This window comes from Carya illinoinensis, chromosome 4, assembly GCF_018687715.1.
Source record: "Carya illinoinensis cultivar Pawnee chromosome 4, C.illinoinensisPawnee_v1, whole genome shotgun sequence".
NCBI lineage: Eukaryota > Viridiplantae > Streptophyta > Magnoliopsida > Fagales > Juglandaceae > Carya > Carya illinoinensis.
Window position 1 is genome coordinate 24,140,596 of NC_056755.1, and position 23,335 is coordinate 24,163,930.

The following is a 23,335-nucleotide window of genomic DNA, read 5'->3' on the forward strand; positions in this document are numbered from 1 at the left end:
GGGATTTTTGGCGTGCGTGGAAAAATATGATTTTATGGGTTTTGTGCATTGGCATCATTTCATGCATATTGTTTGAGTTCTATATGTTTTTATCTGGAGGTGTTTGGATTTTACTTACCTGCAACACCATTTTTAGTACCGTAGATTTTGGTGCAGAGATCGAGGATGAGGAGGAAGAGGCTGAGCCCAAGGATGCGGCTCCGCCGGGGTGCTGAAGTTTATGTTTTGTATTTGGTTTAAAACTATATTTGTGTTTTATAATATTTATTTATGTATGTTTTGAACAGCTTTATATTAAACAAGAAAAAATTCTAATACTTAGTCATGACTTTCGTTATCCGCTGCGTATTTCTTTTTGCACATTTGTTGCTTTTACACACACTTGACACTCGTCGATAGGATGATGACCCGTGATGTCATCATCCGGACGTCTCGATTTTCCCGTGTCCGTGCATGGGGATTTGGGGGCGTCACAAATTCTGTTACATGAACTCATTCATCTGCTTTATCGCTTGGGCTATAGCATCATCCCTCGGCGTATCGTCCCAAGGCTCTTGAGTAGACTTTCTTGGCCTCACCATCTTCCTGCCACAACACAACCTTTGACCCCCCTTTAAGAAAACAAAAAAAAAACCAACAACATAAAACTAAAAACCAAAACCAAACCACATAACAAGAAACACAACATACTAGCATGCAATAACATAATTAAATAAATAAATACAAGAAAACAAGCTCAAACAAATTCAAAACAAATAAAACAAATCAAATAGCAACTTTACTTAAAATAAATTTTAAAACACAACTTTAAAAAACATTCTGGTACTGTCTACGCGATATGTGGTTCTACCCAGAGCCAAATCGCTTTGATACCACCTATGACGCCCCCAAATCCCATGTATGGACACGGGGAAATCAAGACGTCCGGATGATGACAACACGGGTCACCACCCTATCGCCAAGTGTCAAGTGTGTGTTTAAGCAACAAATGTGCAAAAAAAAAACACGCAGCGGATAACGACAGTCATAACTAAGTACCAGAATTTTTTCTTAGTTTAATACAAAGCCGATCAAAACATACATAATAAAATATTACAAGCCACAAATATGTTTCAAAACCAACTATATAGCAAAAAACTCCAACTCAAAACCCAGGCGGGGCCGCCTCCTCGGGCTCAACCTCCTCCTCCTCCTCGATCTCTGCATCAAAATCTACGGTACCAAAAATGGTGCCACAGGTAAGTAAGATCCAAACGCCACTAGATAAAAAAAAAAACATATTAAACTCAAACAATATGCATGAAAGAATGCAAATGCACATGTTCTATAAAAAACACATTTTTTCCACGCACGACAAAATTTCATTTTGGCTCAGAACATATCCTTTAAACATAACCTCGCCATTATCCTTGATAATGGCCCAAAAACTAAACCATCAGAGTACTGTAGGCAGGAATCACAGGCGGGATTCTACCACCGTCCCTGCTCACCACCGTCCTTATGCGTGCACCATAGGCGGGAATCACAGGCAAGATTCTAACACCGTCATTACTTACTACCATCCCTACGCCGCGTGCACCGTAGGCGGGAATCACAAGCGGGATTCTACCACCGTCCCTGTTTATCACCATCCCTATGCATGCACCATAGGCAGGATTCTACCACCGTCCCTGCTTACCACCATCCCTCTCCGCGTGTCTCTGACTTAAACCAATCAATCCAACCGTTCACATATACCATAAATAATTTCTCGTTTACAAGCCCAGTTTTCATTTTACAAACACATGTACATGCATGCAACTACACGAAAACCCAGTTTTCCCTTTTTTAAACATGAACATGCGTGCACTATACAATGCAAATATTAAGGCACAAATATCTCAAACAAATATCAACATCAACCAAACAACTCCGTCCTCAATTTATCCAACCCCCGAACTCCTCGGACTCAGTCCGGAATCAACCAACCAGCAGTCAAATAATTATTGTAAGAGCAAAATATATTTAAATCTAAAAGTAGAGTTTGGAAAATACTTACAGCGCTATAAGGTATTTTTTGAAAGCTCGCGGCGTTGCAAACAGCTGAGAAAAAGCAACGTAACAGTATATTTTACACTGTGGCCATAGGTAGTAAATTACTCACTTTCGAACGGGAACAAACCAAGACACAAAATTGATAGGGAATGGCCTTGAGATGTTTATAAAGCTAAAGGAAGTGAGTTTTGGCCGTGGGTGGCGGTGGAAACAGCGGTGAAAGTGGAAAAAGGGGCTGAACGGAGTTGAGCTCGTGGGAGCTGCTCCGACAACGGATCGGGGCCGAAATTGTGAAGAGGTTGTGGCCGGAAACGACTCAAAATCGTGCGGAAAGAGGGGTTGTACGGGTGATCGGCGGCACGGATGGAGCTGGAAATTGGTGGGGGTGATCACCGGCCGGAGGGGGATTTTTTGGTGGGGGTGGTGACGGCCACGCCGGCCGGCAACAGCGGTTTTGGGCGGGCAATAGACCAGCGACGGGAAGAGGGAAGAAGCAGCTCGCACGCGCACGGGAAGGAGGAAGAAGAATGAAAGAAAAGGAAAGAAAGAAAAAGGAAAAAGGGAAAGAAAAAGAAAAGAAAAAAGAAAAAAAGGGAAAAAAAAAGATGAGGGAAAAGAAATGAGGTCCAATCCTCACTCCCGGAATCCAAAAACTGACTCGATGAAAACGATTTTAAAAACATAAAACGACTAAAATAAAATAAACACCACATCAAATAAATTAAAACTAATTTAAAATACAATAATTTAAAATAAAAGAACTAATGTATTAATTAAATTAAAAAACCAATTCAGTAAAAATATACGTAAAAGCGGGTCATCACGGGGGCCATCGCATACAGCTAGCCTTAAAGGCCAACTTTTTATCCCTGCAATAAAGTGGCTGTTGCCACTTTTATTCTCAAGCATGTAATGCATGGTCATATGCGTTACATGCCGTTACAGCATATGAGGGTTTGTGCATGTGGGTGCCCCTCCATCTTATAATTACTTTTATTGAAAAGTAAATCTGACAAATTATATAAAGTCAAATCAATTTGTAATATTACTTTTATGTAATCCTTTTGTAACACTCATCATTTTGTGATTATGGTACTTAGCTCTCCTTTCAATTTGCAATCAGTCCTTGCAAGTTGGTGGTAGAGCACAAAAATATAATGCACGTGATGCGTCTGAGAGAGAAAGAGAGGGAAACAACAAGTACCATAACCTTTATTGATTAAACATTTATGTACCAAATTTTAGAATACTTCCCACCAATACATGAATAGAGGCATCTACCATTAAAGCACTTACTGGCATACTTTCTAATTACTAGATTCATTTTACTGACAGTCGCAAGAATTATAACTATTATGTCACACGGAAAGACTATTAAACCTCAACCAACATTTGACTCGTTAGTCCATGGAAAATGCATTTCCATTTCCAATCAGAGCCAACCAAAATGGTAATAATGCGTTAATCGGATCCCTAATTAACATATCTCCTGTATCCTTATAAGATAGGGAGGTGGTGTACCCTAATAGTCACATTCGGGAGATCAATAATGGGACAGACATTGGTGTGTCCTCACCCATGACTGGCTGGAACAGATCTAACTCCCCATAACGTTCCAAGACCCGCATCCGGCAATCTTCAGCAGCCATCAATCCGGTTGAGAAAGCACCATGCACGGACCCTGGGAAGTTTGAGCTAGTAGCCTCCCCTGCAAAGAATAGGTTATCCACCGGGATCCTTAACCTCTCAAACAGATCATGGGATTTGCCTACTGTATCATAGCTATAGGAGCCAAGTGAGTCAATGTCTGAGCCCCACCTAGAAACAAGATACTGAATCTGCATAATTCAAACAAATAATTATAAAAAAAACAATTTGGGAAATATGAAACCTTGACACTGCCTCTGTCAAAGCTTCGAGTATGTGAATTCATCAAACTTAAGAAAGAAATTAATAAAATGCGTAAAGTGGAAGTCTTACTGGGGCACAAGCATTTGGAAGGATCCTCTTGAGTTGCATGAAAGCAAAATTAGCTGCAGCTTCATCAGACATTGTCTCAATGTCTTTGGCTAGCCGCCCTGAGGGCATATAAACCAGGACAGGGTGACCAGTAGCCTTGTGAAGATTTAGGAAGTAGCTGCACGCATAAGACGTCTCTGCAACTACTCCCAAGAACTCCACATTTGGCCAGAACACCTTTTCAAAGTGCAAAACTATTTTATTTTCAATCCCTACACCAAGGTCAGCAATGGCTGTTTCCTTCCACTCTGGGAGCTTTGGCTCAAACTTTATGCTTTTTGTTTTCAGCACCCCAAGTGGTATAGCAACAATGGCGGCATCTGCAACAAATGTTCTCCCATTTTCTACCGTTACTTTTACTCCATTATAACGTCTTACAATCTTTGTAACCCTGACATAAGGATTGATAGCTAGTCAAGTGACGAGTAGGTAACATAAAATATGGATAGAGCAGAAGAGAAGCATTGCAAATACTAATCCAAACCTGTGGCCCAAATGGATGTTGAGACCTTTGGCAAGAGTGTTTATAACTGGAATGTAGCCCCTTACCATAAGCCCATGACCGCCAGGGAGTAGTTCTTCCTGTATATAAGAGGAAAAGAAATGCAGCAAGCATTAAATAATAAGCTATTAGTGACATGGCATAAACTAGCATAACTGCCCATCAAAAGCAACAAGTGGAAGCAAAAAAACAATAGAGCATCAAATGACAACGCTCTTTTTTTTAATAACGAGGTGTCACACAGACCGTGCAAATGCAATACGTCTTTGTACGGCCTGTTTAAACCCTAATCCAGTGTAAAGCTGTATATGTTATTTTCTGGAAATTTTTATTTTGTTACTTTTGATAACCATGATTTAATGAGATATCCCCCGACTCTAAACACATTACATCATGACTTAAATATTGGAGTGGATCATATGCGTATAGTACCAGCATTTGTGAAGCTAACCAGCAGCAAATAAACACTCAAATTCAAATACCTTTGAAGTTTGAAAAGTAAAAAGTTTTACTATGTTGCCTAACTATGTTGGAAGGGTCGCTTTTCAAATTGTCTCCATGGTTACACTATTTGTCAAGCAGCAAATTCATAAATTTTACATCAAAATAATTATATAAGGTGATGCAACACAAGGATCTCATGTAAACTTTTGCATGAAGGATCAGGAGATGAATAAAAGGAACTAGAAGCCTCGTACTGCTTAAAGCAAGCCATTCAGAAATTTTACCCTAATAACACTTGGCTTTTATTGATATGTAGGAAGCTGCAAGCGTGTCTACCTAACTCGATTGTGTTCCCACATAAGAAATAACCACAACGCAAATCTGACTTCTACTACATGTCACTATACACTTCTAATTTCACCGCAAGAAGTCATTCAGTTTTAAATTTCTAATGCACAAAAACTTACCTGATCCCAACATTTTAGTGAGATGGTATCAGCATCCGCAGCAAACCAGCCTTCCATTCTACATAAATACCACTGAAGGACATCATGGGCAAGCCCCTCCAACCTGTATGCAAGGGCCAATTTAAGTAAATATGTCTGCTGACAATTTATGTAGAAATATTCAATTAATTGTAATATGCCATCATGTTAATGAAACCTCAATTCTGGGTTCCTTGCAAAAACAATCGAAAAGGCACGGGATATGGACATGTCTTCACTAGATTCCTGTCTTATTTTATCTGTCTACATTAAAGAAAGAAAACCAAGTCAACAAACATCGGTAGTGAGACATAAAAACACTTAAGGATTTAAGTATTAGAAGCATATATGAGATCTGACTTGCGTGCATTTTCAGCAGCAGCAACATTTCAGTTGTGACAACGTTATCTATCAAGAATAGAGAAAAACTAAGATCAAATCATTAGAAGTGAAGTATCACTTGCCTCCTCTAAAATGCTCTCAAATGCTTCACCGACTTTAGTGACCAAATCCTGAGGTACTTGATTCCCATCCATATCAAAGAGTGCGTAGCTGAAGAGAATACAAAAAATGTCAAACCAAAATAATTACCATTCACAACCCTATGTTCAGAGACAAAACAAACTATGTAGTATAAATGCTACATATGCAATCAATACAAGAAGACAACAAGATACATGAAACAATGCTTAACGAAATTTCAAATTGCAACAACATAATCAATAAATCTTACACATTGCACAGACTGGTGGGAGACATAAATATAACGGAAAAAAGAGAAAAATGTATCAACATGTTTCCACCATTACTTGAACTGAATATTGGATTATTTTTATTTCATTGTAAGTTAGCTTTAGCTTGCAGTATTATGAAATGTGGAATAACATTTACATAGCAATACACAATATATAGTGCAAATATATTTGTTAAAAACAAAAGAAAGATGCAAATTTGGCAGAAAGTTTAAATATAAAAAATGGCACTCACCAATTCTCAAAAGTAATTCGAAATTCACAATGTATAAAAAGGTTAACAGGAATGGAAACAGAGAGACATTGCCACGTTATGTCATTTCATTTATTTCTTTCAACGTTAAGAGCATGAATATCCAGTCCCTTCTCCTAATGGATCGATCACTTATATCTATAGACCGCAAGGATATTAAACTTAGAATTTAAAATAATAGGATCTCAGAAATATAAGCGCATCAAAAGCTAAGTGATATGTACCTTTCCAAGTCATGATCATACAAAACAGAGTTATCACCGCTGGTACGATATAATGGTAACCCCAGTCTCCCAATCAATGGTGCCAAGGGATTCTCTTTGCCTACTCCATGCAACCTGACGCATCACGGTCAATATATATTTTTTTAATCAGTAAATCACGGTCCATATAATAGGTTCAACATTAATAAACAGGCCACCCTCAAGTATCTAATAAGAAGATATTTCAGAGCAGTATATACCATGATGCACCCAAGTCAATTGGAAAACCAAAGGAGTAATCTGTGCAAACACGACCACCAATCCTATCCCGTGATTCCAACAGGACAACCTGAACAAACCAGAAAAGGGGAAATAGAATTTAGTTAGGCAAAGAATGTATAGGAACGTCATGGATGCATCCATCCCGGTGGAAACAAACATTCATCTTGTCACATCAAGGTACAATGCTACTTTCTCTTTACAAACAAAGGCGTCATGCCCCACCCTATAGCACATTTTTTTTCTTTTTCCCCCGAAAGAAGGTAGCACATTACGATAACGTAGACTGAGCTTCACTACCGTGGTTTCACTGATTTTTTTTTTTTTTTTTCTAAGCATGGTTTCACTGAATTTAAGGTGACACGAATTAGGCTAGGGAAATGCTAAATTACCAGCGTCAATATATCAGTTCCGCCTTGGCATATAATACCCAATTATTGCATTACTAGAGTCTAAGACTGAAAAGATAAATAGATGTTGAGAATTTTTTAAAAAGTTTGGAAATGTAGTTCTTATTGGGTTGGTGAAAGTCTGAAGAATTTTATAGAATTTCTTGAATAAAAATTTATTAAAAATACGGTCTGTATGAGAGTATGTGAAAAGTGAGTATATGGATTTGAAAAGTTGATTGAATTCGAATTTTTAATAGTTGTTATGCTTTTGTAAAAATTGTTTTGATTTTTGTATTATTTTTTGTAATTAAAATATAAGAAAATGATTAGCTGAAAAGCTTTTGGAGAAAGATTTTTATTTTGGAGAATCGAGATATAAATATTTTTGAGTTGAAGATGAAGACTTTTGTTGAAAAAATTCTCAAACTTTTTCAGTTCTAAACACGCACTAAACTCAGCCCGAAAGGGTAAATCTCGAATAAATTGGAGCGAGCCATACCCAAGTAAATAAATAAACCCTTTTTCAACAAGTGTGATTTTAAAAAACAAACAAAAACAGGCAGCTTCTTTAACGGGAGTTAGTAAAGAGAATATCATGTATAAAAGTTTCAAGGGCAAAACGGAGCATTACAAAGAAATTGGAATTCAATTCACACCATTCTCTGCACACCTGAAATGAGGCATCATGAAGAGCACGAGCAGCTGCAATTCCAGCCATACCCCCGCCAATGACAATGACAGATGGCTTTCTCTCGGCATCTGAATAGCAAAGACCTGCACGAAAAATGCACGACTCTGATTAACGAATATCGATTGAAGATATTCCAAAGTTTCCTAGTCACATCAGCATACCAAAATCCTTTTCTTTTCAAAAATACAAAAAGCCCGTAATTAAATTTCTGTGAAAGGATAACTTTTCTTTTTTCAAAATATAGATCATTGTTTCAGAAGCTTCGACAACAAATTAGATCATACTCTAAAGCATAGCACTATAATTATAGTTGTAGTTTAATACATATACCAGTGAGGAAAAACTCCAAAAAATTGCAAAAGCAAACCTCTGCGCAGTTGGGAATTACTCGTGGTGCGTACAGAGTCCATTCCGCTGCGAGAATCGGCGATCGACAATAAGAAATTTACTTTGAGAAGTTCTTACGACTACTGCTAATGAAGAATGAAGTATCCAGAAGCTTTTTCTCGAATTGAAACACGTAAGGAAGCAGTTGAGGCGAGTAATGGAGAACAAAAATCAAAGACACGCTATGAAATGGCTGGAATTCGAGTAATTCAACACAAAATCCTGCTTCCAAAAGCAGCTCAGACAGCTCTCTCTCACTCTTTATCTTTTTGATGCGGTAACTTCAATCAGGTTTCGAAATCTTATCGACGATTATGAGCTGATGAGAGGAGAAAATGTGCGTTTGGCATGCGAGAAAAAGAAAAAATATCTAGGATTTGACTCGTGGACGTAAATGAAATGCAGAGCACAGAGAGACAGAGACAGAGTGACAGAGGGAAGAGAGACAGAGAGAGAGGTGCGTTAATGGCTTTGTGCCTGTCGATTCCAGGCTTCTGGCTTTGGTTTTATAGGGACAAGACGAGACTGGTCAGGAAAACCGAAAACTGTACACGCTCATGAAGGATTAAACTTGTTAAACAGCATTTGGTAGGCACGTGTTAAAGGTCAAGAAAAGTTGCTTTACATGTATATGTCTTTTGTTCCAGAATTGCCCTTTCCGACAGATCCAACTACCGGTTGAAATGGAAACCGCTACGCGTACGGTACATTTGACATGTCATCACTTAGTGTCCAAATGGGACTGCCTTTTTCACCTATCTTTTCCTAATTTACGTCATCCTCCTACTCTCTTTGGTTGCAAACCAATTTCCATACGAGGAACAAAATCTGAATCATAATAATCCAAGGAGGAGGGATTACTTATTTTTAAAAATAAAAATTCTATATACAATAATTTTTAAATATTTTTTTATATATTTTAATGATGTGATTCATTATATATTAAAAAATATTAATATAGTTAATTATATTAATAAAATATACAAAAAATATATAAAAATGACTATATATAATATTATTCTTTCGTAAATTTGATGAATTTGATATATTAATACCCCACCTCACCGGTTTGTTTTTAAGTCTTTTCTCATGCAAAAACGCTGTATGAACCGTTGGGTATACCGATGGTTTACCCATTTTAATTTTTTTTTAAATTTTTTTCTAGTGATTAAGTAAATAAATATTATTAAATTTATACAAATTTTGTAAAAAAAAATCTATTTAAAAATGTTAAAAAGATGAATTAAAAAAAACATTAAAAAAATCCTAAAATGAAGCAATCGGTTGGATCATCGGTAGAATATCAATCCCCCTAGCATGATCCTTTTTGATAATCGAATTGAAATTGATTAAGCATTGATAACCCTTTTATATAGAGTAAAAGAATAATATTATTTAATCATTTAAAACTTATTGTTCAAATGATCGTCTTGATGTGACATGATGCCACGTGATTTATTAAAAAAATTTAAAAATACAAACACAAAAAGAGTAAAAGAAACTTAGAGTTTCAATTTTCTTCTTTTTTAATTTTTGGACACCAATTTTGATTTGAATATATATTTTTGTGTGTTTTTAATAAATTGTATGTTACTAGTGTCACGTCAAGAAGATCATTTGAACGATAAGTTTCAGATGATCCAATAACAATATTCTCAGAACTAAAATTTGGTCTCATTTAGTAACGCTCTAAAATGGTTAAATCCACATTTGATGTGTCAATGATAATAGGGTGTTCTAGAATAAGTTGTATTCTAGAATTTATTTATTCACCATAAAAGTATCCATAAGAGCTCATACTACATATTTTCCCCAGACGCGTCCATGAAGTACGGTGTACCCATAGAAAAACAGAGTTTAACATATCTTTACTTATTTCTTTTACATTTTTTAATTAATAAGAATTTATTAGAAAGAAAACAGCGTAACAACAAATAATGGCTTTGACTTTCTGTATTAGTACCTTTGACTATCGTCTCTATGCCTGTCTGAGTCAACAAAATGAAAGCTTGTGTTATCCGATCCAACTAAACAGTTCCTTTGTTAAAAGGGCTAATTCAAATCAAGATATTTGCAAATCTTATGAGGAATTGAAAAGGAAATTAAAATAAATAATAAAATATTCTCTTTTTACGAACTTCTACTTTTAAGATAAGTGGTAATTTTAGATGGTATTAGAGCAGTTTTGAACGTATTTCACCATCAACTGATCTTGACTGCTTATCTGTGACGAGAAATTGGTGGCCCGGTTGCCTAGTGAACTCTGATACCTAAGTTAGAAATGTGTGTATTGCCTTGTAATAAGGGTTCAAACGTTACCTTGGATCACCAGTGCGGTCCTTTATATAGCCAAGGATTATTATTGACAATAATAGTTTAATCTTTTTCTTGAATCTAGGAACTCAATTATCAAATTTTCGCAATTTACTTTAAGAGGGAAAGTATCTACATATCATGAGCAAATATCGCAAATATCTCCTTGTTTCCTTAGGAGTGGATATCTTTAATTGGCAACGGTTACCATATTAATTCCATTAGATGGTGCGATTTCATGGCAGCCTTTCAACTCATTTGGCCTTCCGTATGGGCTTTACTTGGTATTATTGGGCCCATAGGGTGAAGATAAAAGAGCCTCTCAAGTTACCCCGCAAATTCTTGCCACACTTGCGAGGCAGCAATTTAATAATTATCAACAGTTTTTGTTCATTGCATCCTTGATTTTGATTGGTTGTTCCTACTCTCGTGCCTAGGGGGATTGTAATAGCTCTGCGTCAGCACCTAGTCATGTCACCAAATCATGTGATCTATCTGTAGCAATCACGCTACCAGACTGCTCGCATTGTCCTTGGGGTATTTCAATCACCGCATCTTCTTTTATAAATAACTTTCTCCTCCCTCATGTTGCCTCTTTCACTTCTGCTTACTCATCTTCTTCATTTTTTGTGTTTTCTATCAAAACCTAGCTTCTCCTCCCTTGTATCATTCATTTATATCAATGGCTCGCCAGAATATTTCATGACTTTCTTCTCATGGATCTCCTCTTCCCTCTCTCGTGGGCTCCCCATTAGCACCAGAGTCCTCCTCTGTCTACGATGCGCCCATTACTAACGTTACGATTGGTCGTCTATTCTCACCATAGCCGACCTCAAGAAGTTGATGCATAAGTATGGAATCCTCGATTCAATATTCTTGAGATTCCCCCCCCCCCCCATGGGTTTATCAACTCCCAGGGCTTCATTGAGAAGGTGGCCCTCATTGCCTATACCCTTTCTCATGGATTACAACTCCCTTTTTGTTAGTCAGTGCGTGATGTTCTCAACTACTTGAAGTTGGCATTGGCTCAGCTTCTCTCTAACGTTTGGAGAATTCTAATGTGATGTGTCGGATAGAGAATAGTTTTGGAACCCGCTCAAGCCGAGTATCCCGATTTGACTATCAAAGAGTTTCTTGCTATCCAAGCAGTCAGGGCGTGGGAATGCAACATTTGCAGCTTTAGTTCTCAGCCTCAATATCGCCTCGCTTGATTTGAAGGCCATCATTCCAATGCCAAATAGTGGTAGAAAAAAATCTTTGTTGTTTCTAGCCAGGGATTGGGGAGTTTCCTATTATGAGAGCTAGAAGACAGATTTCCCAGTCCATGCCATATGGGGGAATGTCCCCAATGACAAAGAAATAGCCGTTACCCTCTCTCAAGGAGAGCAAGCCCACGTTAAGAGGGTTTATTCTTGGGTCGAGCACAACTAGGAAGCTATTTGGATGGAGGCCTTGTTGATGAGGGCACATATTGATAGATTTTTAGTGATGCTTGACCGTTCTCGTACGAATGGTTGTGGCCCTCCAAGGGAAACCGGCCGCTTCCCACGACAAGAAAAGGCCCCCACAGCCCTACTAGAGAATGAGGGGAAGTCATATCCCCGCGAGGCCGAGGTGGTGTGATGAAGATGCAAGAAGGACCAACCACTTGCCATCTAGACGTTAACCGAGTTGTTGGCAAATCCCTTGATTTTAGAGATGAGGCTTGTTGGCAAATTCCTTGATTTTAGAGGATGAGTCAAATCCCTTGATTGTAGGGGATGAGGCAAATCCCTTGATTTTAGGGATGAGGCGGATTGGAGGAAGTGTCCGAGCTGTTGCTTCTAAAAATTAGGGATTTTTCTAATTTGTTAATTAGTAGATTTATTTAATTAATTTTGGGAATTGTTTCCCTTAGATCTAGGAGTTGAATTACTTTTGATTGAGATCTAGATTGGGGGAGGGCTAGTCGAACCCTAACTCTATTTATTTCGGTTTTGCATTATATTTTCATTATGCTATTTTTCAATAAAATTTTAAATACTTGTTGTCGAGAATTGAGTGCTAGTCCGAGTTAGTCTTAATTTTCATACTACAACCAATTCGGATCTTGGTGTTGCCCCGAGGTAACCCTTGATTCATCCATCCAATATGACCATAAACACTTAAGCGCGAGCAAGGCTGCCATCATTGGTGCTTTCATTGAGAGGCGTCTAACCCTTGGAGAGGAAGCCAAGGAGGAAGATCATGGCTGATCAACAACCAACGCATAGGGATAGAATTGAGAACATTGAAGCCACTTTGAAGGCACAACAAACCGCTACCAATGAACAGCTTAGAAGGATAGAGGAGGTACTCTAGCAATTGGTGAACCAAAGGAGGGTACCTGAGAATGGAAGCAGAATGAGCCATAGAAGAAGGGCCGAGAGATACCATAGTCCCGATGGTTCTGTTGGGTCTAGAAGAAGCCAACACTATGAGAGGGTAGATGATTCAGATTATCTAATAAAGATTACTCAAGCTCCGACGTGAAATCAATGGAGGAAAGTGAAAGGAAAAAAAAAACTAAGGTGAGAGAAGATGTGTTCACAATGGAAGGCCAAGGGGGGAAGCCATCAAATCTAAGATAGACTTTCCCAAGTTCAATGGTAATGACTCAAGCACTTGGGTAAGTAGGGTCGAGCAATACTTCGATATAATCACATGGAGGGCCATGCTAAAGTGTCCAATGCCTCCTACTTCCTTAAGGGAGAGGCTAACCAATGGTGGCAATGGATGAGGAAGATTGATAGAACTCAAAGGAGGGAATTGAAATGGCAAAAATTTGTCAATGAGCTCTTGGGGAGGTTCGGACCAACTAAATATATGGACTACCATGAGACTCTCTCAAAGATCATGCAAACTAAATTTGTAAGGGATTATCAAAAGGAGTTCGAATACTTGTCTACAAGGGTACACGGGTGGTTGAAAAAAGCCCTCATTGGGACTTTTGTGTGAGGCTTGAAGAGTGAATTGGCAGTAGAGGTAAAGCTTAAGAAGTCGAAAACCTTGATGAATGCCTTAGAGGTTGCATGGGTTAAGGATGATCAACTTCAAGATTTGAGGAAGAATAGCCACTTTGAGGTGAGGAAACCACCCCCAATGATTTCCAAGGTTGGTGCAAACAAAACTTTTAGTAAGAACTTTTCACCGAGAGGCCCTAGTGGAGGTGCATCAAATGGAGTCAAACCACTACTCGCGAGCATGAAGAGGCTATCATGGGAAGAGATGCAACAACGAAGAGAAAATGAGCTTTATTTCAATTGCAATGAAAGGTTCACAATGGGCCACAAATGCAAGGCGAAGCAAATGTTTCTCATTGAGATGGAGGAGGAGGAGGAGGAAGAGCAAGGACCAATTTTCGGAGCTTGACTTTGAGGCCAAGGTCGGTCTTGAAGGGGGAGGATTGATAGAGATGCAAGAAGGACCAACCACTTGCCATCTAGAGGTTGATCGAGTTGTTGGAAAATCCCTTGGTTTTAGAGATGAGGCTTGTTGGCAAAATTATTGATTTTAGAGGATGAGTCAAATCCCTTGATTGTAAGGGATGTGGCAAATCCCTTGATTTTAGGGATGAGGCGGATTGGAGAAAGTGGCCTAGTTGTTTCTTCTAAAAATTAGGGATTTTACCAATTTATTAATTAATAGATTTATTTTATTAATTTTAAGAATTGTTTCCCTTAGATTTAGGAGTTTGAATTATTTTGGATTGAGATCTAGATTGGAGGAGGGCTAGCCGAACCCTAGCTCTATTTATTTCGATTTTGCATTGTATTTTCATTATACTATTTTTCAATAAAAGGTTAAACACTTGTTGCCAAGAATTGAGTACTAGCCCAATTTAGTCTTGATTTTCCTACTCCAACCAATTCGGATCTTGGTTTTGCCCCGAGGTAACCCTTAATTCATCCATCCAACACAACCGTAAACACCTAAATGCAAGCGAGGCTTCCATCATGGTGCCTGAGCCTCCCTTGCCTCGACATACACTTGAACAGATTTGGAGCCTCCTCTCTCATCAAGCGATCATTCTGGATCAGCTTTGGTTCCTTTGGGGGGGGGGGGTAGTCTCTCGTCTGACCAGGTTCTCTTGACTCGAACGACCAAGGCGATTTGATGGGGTAGACCCTCTTAGATTTGGCCAGGGCCCTTAACTTTGAGTTCCCAGTGTTCCCTTATTGGCAACTCGAATATGTTGAATCACCAAATTTTGATCTTCTGCCGATGCCAACCCCACTAGAAGTTGGTTGACAAAGATGAGGATTGTGATGCCCCCAACCTCCACTTGGGATGAAACTGAGACTTAGAACATTAGTTAACATGCAATGCATCCTATAAGTGAAACTAGCAAAATGCAACATTCGTAGTGAATTAAGGGTGAAAAAAATTAAAACTTATACCAGAATAACTAAAAACATCTCAATTCATTAATAACCATTATAAGTTCAAACCAAATAGTAACATAATTTTAGTACAACTAATCATAAAATTCTCCAAAGCTAAATCAATTGCTTCATGCATTCTAGAACATGAAGGGTTAGTGCTATAAATATCAAAATGACATCTAGTCTTTTTTCAAGGTCTGGCTCCTCCTCAATCAGTTGGGTCTACTGATCCATCGAGTCCATTCTCCTCGGGTCTTGACACAACTTCTATCATTCCAAATGGAATAATAGTGAAGTTAGCAAGGGGTGAGATTTACTTGAAATCTCAATAAGTTAAATAACTAACATGCACAAAGATAAATTATGCATGATGAATGATAAATATGCAACGCAGGAAATGCAAAAAACTCAGTGTATGTCTCTCATTCAGATTCGTCAACATTTTTCAAAAAAACTGAGACACACATATTTTCCTACAGAGAAAATTTTTCACTTTACTGGCAAAAACATCATAACGTTTCAACATAATTAGCAATTCATACTTATTTGTAGCATCATAACAAGTGATATCGTCACAGTTTCCTATATGCACTGTAAGTACCTGTTGGTAACTGTACTACAAATTACATTGAAACTACGTTGTCTACAGACTCTTTCTTAATGCATTGGTAACATAATATAACATAACATGTACACCCACCAACCTTAAGTGTCATAACATTTTACTTCACTCTGGTGTTCTTTAAAAAGAACCTATTCGAAGCCCGTTGATTGTTCTTTATCAACTAGAGGTTACCACTCCATTCTTAAACACTTCATAGTGGACAAAGGAGTTCCACAAGGATAAATGCCCATTCTAGCTTTTGAATCGTGACAAAAATGATTTTTCATACTATGTTTGAAAAATGTAGTTCATGACATGTGCGTAGCAAACTTTTGTGTGAAAATGACATTTATGTGCAATATGCTAAAAATGGTGAAAATATCATATGTCATGTATGTATGTACTCATTGTATAATATAACATGATATTTTATGCTCAAAATAACAATTATAACATGAATGTGGCATTTATCAATAAATCATAAATAACTTATCAGGTGTAAGTTTGAGGCTAACTTACAAACTTCTTGAGTTTGAAAGATTGTAGCGGCTGAAATCAAATTCATATTAAGTTATGATTTATACTACTATGGGAATATGTTCATATTGAAAAGGTTTAAAAAATGGATATTTACAAAATACCCCTAAACTTTCAAAAATTGTTATTAAGGTCCTAAATTTTTCACTATTTGCATACAAATCTTAAATTTAACCAAACTTCATGGACCTCATATTTTATATATTATGAAACCATCTATAGCCTTCAAATTATAAAATTCAAAGTGAAACTAGTTCAAACAAACCCAACCCGTGGCATGCACTCTAGTTGATACTTATGTGTGTTTTCAACTATTGATCCCTATGAATGCATGCTTATGCAATTTTTTTTAAATTACAAATAATCACTAAAGTCCTTAATGACATGACTGAAACAAATTCTTGGGTGAGAAAGTTCATCCCAACACTTAATCATGGCTAAATATATATATATATATATAAATAATATATATATATAAATATATATATATATATAAATATATATATATATATTTTTATATATATATTTATATATTTTATGGCCAAAAAGGAGGGCAGCACCTCCAGCACTTTATTAAAACATGCCTCACTTATGGCAGAGTAAAACCTTATACACGATAAAATCAAACCAACACAGTAAATAAAAACAAACCCAACAAAGCAAAATCAAATCTAACAACCTTAACAAAACCCACGTCACAATCTAATATTTGGTAGACTAGTCTTATCTAACCGAAGTATACCTTTCAATTTACAAGGCAAAGAAACAAAATCAACAAAAGTATTATTATGACTTTCCTCTCCCCGACGAGTGAGGAAATCCACCGCATTATTCCCTTCCCGAAATTGATGTTCAATGGTGAAATGCACATCCCTCAATAAAACCAAAAGATCATCCCAATAATCCCACAAGTACCAAACTATGCACTTGTGACTAACCAACCAAGAAACCAACAAACTGGAATCACTCTCAATAATAATCTGATTGAAATCCAACTCTTTACACAAAGATATACCAGCAATTAACACCCTCAATTTAGCCTCATTGTTCGTACCCTGCCCAAGAAAAGAGGAAAAAGCCCCTTTGAAAGTATCTTGATGATCACGAATGATGCTGCCACCACCACACCTCCCTAGATTGCCACAGCAACTCCCATCTGCATTTAGTTTGACCCATCCTTTAGTCAGTTTTTCCCAATAAACAAGTCTTGGTCTAGGCCGAACACGATCAATAGAAGGACTTTAAGAGCCCGAAGAATATCCTCATCTCTAACTAACAAAGGCCATTATTTCACCAGGAGAGATGATATCTTAGCCACATTTTAATAGCCATCCAAACCTCCTAAGTTAACTCTATTTTATTTTTCATTTGAGCCTTGAATTGTCGTAGCCAGAGACGCCAAGTGATAATGAACGGGATGAGGCCAAGCAGAGTGCCCCTATGGCTTGATTTATTTGCTAAGCTAAACCATCGCAAAATTGTAGCCCACCATGACATACCAGCAACATAATTAATTCCCAGTGCAATGGCAGCTATCTTCCATACTTCTGCAGCTAGACTTCCATTACATAATACGTGATTTAAATTTTCAGAATGGCCTTGAGAGCAGTAGTCACACTGAGAGGCTAGTGGGAATCCTAGAGCTTGCACCCAAGAGTCTAAAGACAGCCCATTCAAATGAGCTTTCCACATACACACGGATACCTTCTTTGGGAGAAGGTGGTGCGAAATCCAATGCATGCCCAGATGCTCAATACCTTTTACACGAATTACTTCCTATGCCGAGGCCAACGTAAACACTCTAGTTCCTACTGGTTTCCAGATGGTAATATCTTCTCCTCTCTTCCCAGCCGCTATTTCATCCATAACTTCTTCTGTTTTATCAATCTTGATCAGTTCAACAAGGTAATTCTCATCCCATGCTCCATCTACCCAAGCACCCTTTATTTTTATTGCAGTATGCACAACATCCCTATTGCCTACTGGCACATAGAGGCCCACTCGCTAGCCATCGATCAAACTAGAAGGAAGAACTACCCTCCCTCACTTTCACTATGACATTCTCTGTCACATCAAGAATAACCTTCGGGAGTGACTTCCAAAACCGAGATGCATTCGGTCTAGCCTTAACAAGTAAAATGTGGCCTTGTTTCACATACTTTGCTCGAAAGAACTTGGTCTAGAGATTATCAACTGTTAGCAATCTCCAAGAAAATTTCATGTGGGGGTACCTTTGTACTTCATGAAAGTTTCTCAGGCCAATATCCCCTTCCTTGTAAGGTTTTCAAAGTCGATCCCAAGCACACCATTTCATCCTCGGCTTCCTTGTAATGTTTGAAGAGTGTGAGTCGACCACCTTGAGATAGAAAATTTAATTTCCATCTACCTACTTTTTTACCGTATCTTCTCAATTTGAGTTTGTAAGTCCCTTGATGTGAGCTTGCCTGAAACTAGAGGGACTCCCAAGTAATTGACCGGGAACTTCCCTTCCACAAAACCTGTTGATATCATGAGATTACGACGCCAAGCTTCTTGAATGTATTTAGAAAAGAAGAATGCCAATTTATCTTTATTGAATAATTGCCCTGACCACTTTTCATATACCTCCAAAGTTTTCATTAGTGTCTGAACCTGAATGCTTGCCACCATTCACAAAAACTAAGAGACATGGCTAAAAACCTTAATCTTCATTAATCCACCATTAATCAAGCATGATGCTCTTTGCCTAAATCACAAAGGCATGCTTTCAAAATTCAACCAAAACATGTATTTTCATTCTTATCCCAAAATCAAACCTTTAATGATCATGCTAAGACATTAATAAATCATATGAAAATATTCTAAGACATGCCATAGTTAAAATTTCAACTTAAAATAATCTAAACACTTTTCTAAATGAACCCAATTTTGAATTAAACATGGTAACCTTTTCTAAATTCAACCATAATTCATTCCAACACTTGAAAACAAGACTTGACATGTAAACTAAGATCTGGGGTAAGAAAAATTACAATTTTCATGGCCCACTCAAGCTTCTAGCACAAGAACGCTCAAAACACTCACACTTTTGGTTACTCTCAAAACTTAGGAGGAAGAAAACTTTCAATGCTCAAGAGGAGCTTGGAGATAAGATGTGGAGGAAATGAGGGAGTGGAGGGGATTTTTATATGCAGCAATGGGGGAGGGAACGATGACCTTAGTCCATGGTGATTGGGTGAAGTGGGCAGTAGTGTAGGGAGGTGAGGTTTCAACTTGCATGCATCATTTTGTGGTGCAAAGTGAATAGTGCATTGAAATTACCGTGATTTCATCAAGTCAGGTGCTACAATGACCCTAAGGTACTAGTTAGGTCATGGTGTAGAAGGAAGAAGAGAAAAAATAAAAATAAAAATCAAGCATGTAGCTGACAGGTTCAAGGATGGAAACTTTGGATAGTTTTGATCATGGCCTTGACTCATCCTCTTGTCCTCTCTTCATGGCTGGTTTGTGCAGGTCATGAGTCACTTTTGGAAGGCTTTTTAGGTGAGGGAATGGTGCTTGGCTGGTTGTCAAGTGATCATGAACTGGCAGCTCAAAAGAAAGGGGTGAAGGGAAGTGGGTTGTCGAGTGAGGGTGGCTTAATGCCATCAACTTGGGGCATTCTTTGTATGGGAGGAATTGGTCAAATGCTCATGATGACCATGAGGACCTCTTGGGGATTGCGTGGTGATGGAGGTGGTGTGTGGTGGTGGCTTAGCCATGGGCAGAAGTAGGGTTGAAACTCAACCAATCCGATTTCCATCTAACTAGGGCTTAGGGTGCAATCAATTTGGGGTTTTGGTTTGGTTCTTGAAACCAATTTTTTCCAAGTCTTGGTCTAGTTCTAAAGGGATTTTATGAGGTGTTTAAAGACCATAATTCCTTTAAAAAAGGCACAAAAAGATTGGCCCATTAATGTCCTAAAGTTCTAAGGGCCTTAATAGAATTACTAATAGGCTTCCTTCTCTTAACCTTCATGCTTAATAAAAAGTAAAATAATATAATAATAATTAAAAAAATATTTAAAGCCCAAAATCATAAGCTTAAGCTAAGGGTGTTTAAAGATTAATCCTAATGATTAATTAGGTGGTGTGTTACAAGGATGTGGACATCAACGCAACTTTCTCCCATGGTCTTTGACTCCTTTTCCAATATCCCCCATGATGCGGCTCTAATGAGGGAAGTTGGTGTTCGGGTCTCAATTGATAAGCTGCAAACTGAGCTTGATTCTTAGGGGGTTAAGGGAAACAGAGCCTACTGTAGGCTCCCTTATCTCAACTGTCTTTGGTGGCGAAAACCCTGTACTCACCCACGACCTGGACTTGAGTGGGGGCAAGGTTTCAATTCCCTCTTTTCCATTCAATGCCTCTTTAGAAGATGAGGAGGCGACATCATCCTTCCTTGTCTAGAAGGGTGAGCTATGGCGAGTTCCTTCCATGTCAATGAGAGAGGTGAGGGGCAATCGCCAATGGTTGACCTCGCTATAGTAGTTTCATCTCAACCCATTGACGAGATTTTTTTGGGGGGGGGGGGGGGGGGTGGAGGGGTGAGGGCACCCTCCAGGGCAACCCCATACCCTTTCATGTAAGTGCATCCTTGTCTCATTGGGGTCTTTCCATGGGTCGACGCCCTTTCCTCAAGGTGAGGCACATGCCGGTCCATCTCGGCCCTCAAACATATCGGGGACTTAGGCAAGGGATGATTCCATTTGCATTATGGTGGACCAGTTGAGAGATTCCTTTTCCTCATTAGGTTGCTTGTCTACTTTGGCCTCTAGTTTCCTTTCTTTTAGCCTTGGATCCTAATGTGTGTGTGCTTTTGGCAAGGCATGGATCAGTTGGCTGCATGGATCTTCGACGAACAGGCATAGTTGGAGGATGAAGTATAGGCCAGACATATGTTCACCTTCTGGGCATGGAAGGAGGTCGCATAGCTACAGACTGAGTAGGCTGAATAGGAGGTAATCCTCAATCAGGCCGACGGCTACATACCATCACTAGAGGCTGACCTAGCTGGTTTACGTGAAGATGCAATCAACCTTGGGGGGAGCCCAATCAGGTGAGGGAAGAAGCCTCTCATGACCATTTTGAGCTGAAGGTGCTTTAGAAGGAAAGAGCTTCAAGATAGGAACAGCTGTCCCATCAGAGTTGGAGGAGGCTAGGAGGCCTCTTGCATGGGGTTAAAGCTCGCAGAAAGTGTATGAAGAGCAAGGAGGCTTGTCTTCAATTGGAGCTTGACGTGGATGAAGTGAAGGGGAAATTGGAGGAGCTGTCTAGGAGGCATTCGATGATGAAGAAGGATCACAGATCGCAAGTGGATGAATAAGAGGCAAAATGAATTGATAGACTCTATGTTGTGTCTCGACCTTAGAGTTAAAGCTTGTGATAAGCGTATGAAGGAATTGGAGTTCGAGTTGGCTCCTTCCAGTCAATAAGTCATTGGCCTTTTCTCGTAACTTCCGGTGGCCAAGTCTATTCGCAACAGGACTTTTGGCTGGTTTGGAACAAAGCTTTGAATATCGTACCGGACGTTGTACTGATCAAGGCACTGGAACGAAATATTTCGGTACCACTACCATTTCATGTACCATTTCGAAATAGTCGATATATAAATGTATATAAATTATATTCTAAAATAATAGTTTGTATATGAATAAATTATATATAAATACATATATATATATATATAAATTATAAATAAATTGGTCTGAATTGTGGGTCAAAAAATGAGTTTACAGTTTGAAGAAATGAAAAAAAAAAGTAAAGGCCGAAATGCTGGCCAGTACGGGCTGAAATATAAGCTGGTACAAGCCAAAATATCAGTTGGTATGGCCGATATTTGGAGTGGTACGAAACATGTGTAATACGGTACGATATTTAAAATAATGGTTTGGAAAGGTTAAGGACCTTCCTGCTAGTGAACCCTTAGACCGACTTGAGGACGCTGGACCTTGAGTCCTTCACGCCTGACTGTGATTTCCACCAGTATGTTGATTCTTTAGGAAGGAAATCATGCTAGATGTGTTCCGGGCTCCACTTCTTCTGGCTCTTTTAGCTCCCCCAACTTGAACGTGTCCCTTTTTCTAACTACAATAGTCACTCTTTTTTTTTTGTTTTTTTTCCTTTTGCGTAGATTGATACTTGCTCTTGTGTAATCCCCTTATGATTGTAATAGTTTTCTTTTCTTTTGTGTAAATTGATGTTTTTCTCTATACATTTTTCATTTCAAATGATTTGCTTTCTTAATACTTTTCTAAGTTCCATTGATGCCTGTGTTTTGGATGTCATGATTGCGAGGGTCGCATAGTCTGAAGACTTAGCATGCCCGTCTCATCATCATGACTCTAAGCACTAAACCTCAGTGGGCAACTGTGCCATAGTCTAAGGAGTTGCTTGCCCAGCTCATCATTGCGAGTCTAAGGGCTCGACCTTAGTGGCAAGGGTCGATCAATCTAAGGACTTGCGCGTCCATCTAATCATCGCGAGTCTAAGGACTCGACCTTGGTGGTATTCTAATTCAATTTGGGAGACGCATGAGAGGGAAATAATCAACTTTATTAATTTTTCTTCACTACTTACTAATACAAAATCAAGGATATTATTTTTTAAAATGCTTGACATTCTATGGATGTGGTAGTTCCTTCCCCTAGGAGGCTTTAAAGTGATATGAGCCTAGTTGATTGTTGGCGATCATGACATAGGGTTCTTCTCAATGGGAGCCAAGTTTTCCTTCTTTTTGTCTAGTTATTCTGATTTCTCTTAAAACCAAGTCACCTTCTTGAACATTTTAGGCTTGAATATTCAGTTAAATTAGCGCTCGGTTCTTCTTTTGTTGAGGGTCGCTTGGGTCTCGATTTCATCTCGTTGTTCGTCCAGCAGGTTGAACTACTCTTCGAATGCTCAATCATTTTACCTTTGATTGAAATGTTGGATATGGTAGTTTGGCTACCCAATTTCTATGGGGGCCACAACCTCGTTCCTATATGTCAGGGAGAACAGAGTCTCCTTGTCGGTGTTTTA

General features: G+C 38.5%; 1 protein-coding gene across 1 annotated transcript; it reads right to left on the reverse strand.

Annotated features, from left to right (window-relative positions):
* Nucleotides 1-3,219: 3,219 nt before the first annotated feature.
* Nucleotides 3,220-9,003, reverse strand: LOC122306141 (polyamine oxidase 2-like). The gene is made up of 10 exons (XM_043118559.1): nucleotides 8,422-9,003; nucleotides 8,034-8,137; nucleotides 6,953-7,041; nucleotides 6,714-6,827; nucleotides 5,949-6,036; nucleotides 5,663-5,748; nucleotides 5,467-5,569; nucleotides 4,538-4,635; nucleotides 4,015-4,444; nucleotides 3,220-3,872 (listed from the first exon to the last, which is right to left on the reverse strand). Exons 1-10 carry the CDS (start codon nucleotides 8,462-8,464, stop codon nucleotides 3,564-3,566), a joined length of 1,464 nt encoding a protein of 487 aa, XP_042974493.1. The 5' UTR covers nucleotides 8,465-9,003; the 3' UTR covers nucleotides 3,220-3,563.
* Nucleotides 9,004-23,335: the final 14,332 nt, after the last annotated feature.

Excerpts from the sequence above, each read along its gene's own strand:
- LOC122306141 (XM_043118559.1), bottom strand. The coding sequence starts at position 8,464 with ATGGACTCTGTACGCACCACGAGTAATTCCCAACTGCGCAGAG. Across the intron at positions 7,042-8,033 it reads TTCATGATGCCTCATTTCAG|GTTGTCCTGTTGGAATCACG; the intron begins GTGTGCAGAGAA and ends TGGTTTGTTCAG. Across the intron at positions 6,037-6,713 it reads TATGATCATGACTTGGAAAG|CTACGCACTCTTTGATATGG; the intron begins GTACATATCACT and ends TATTCTCTTCAG.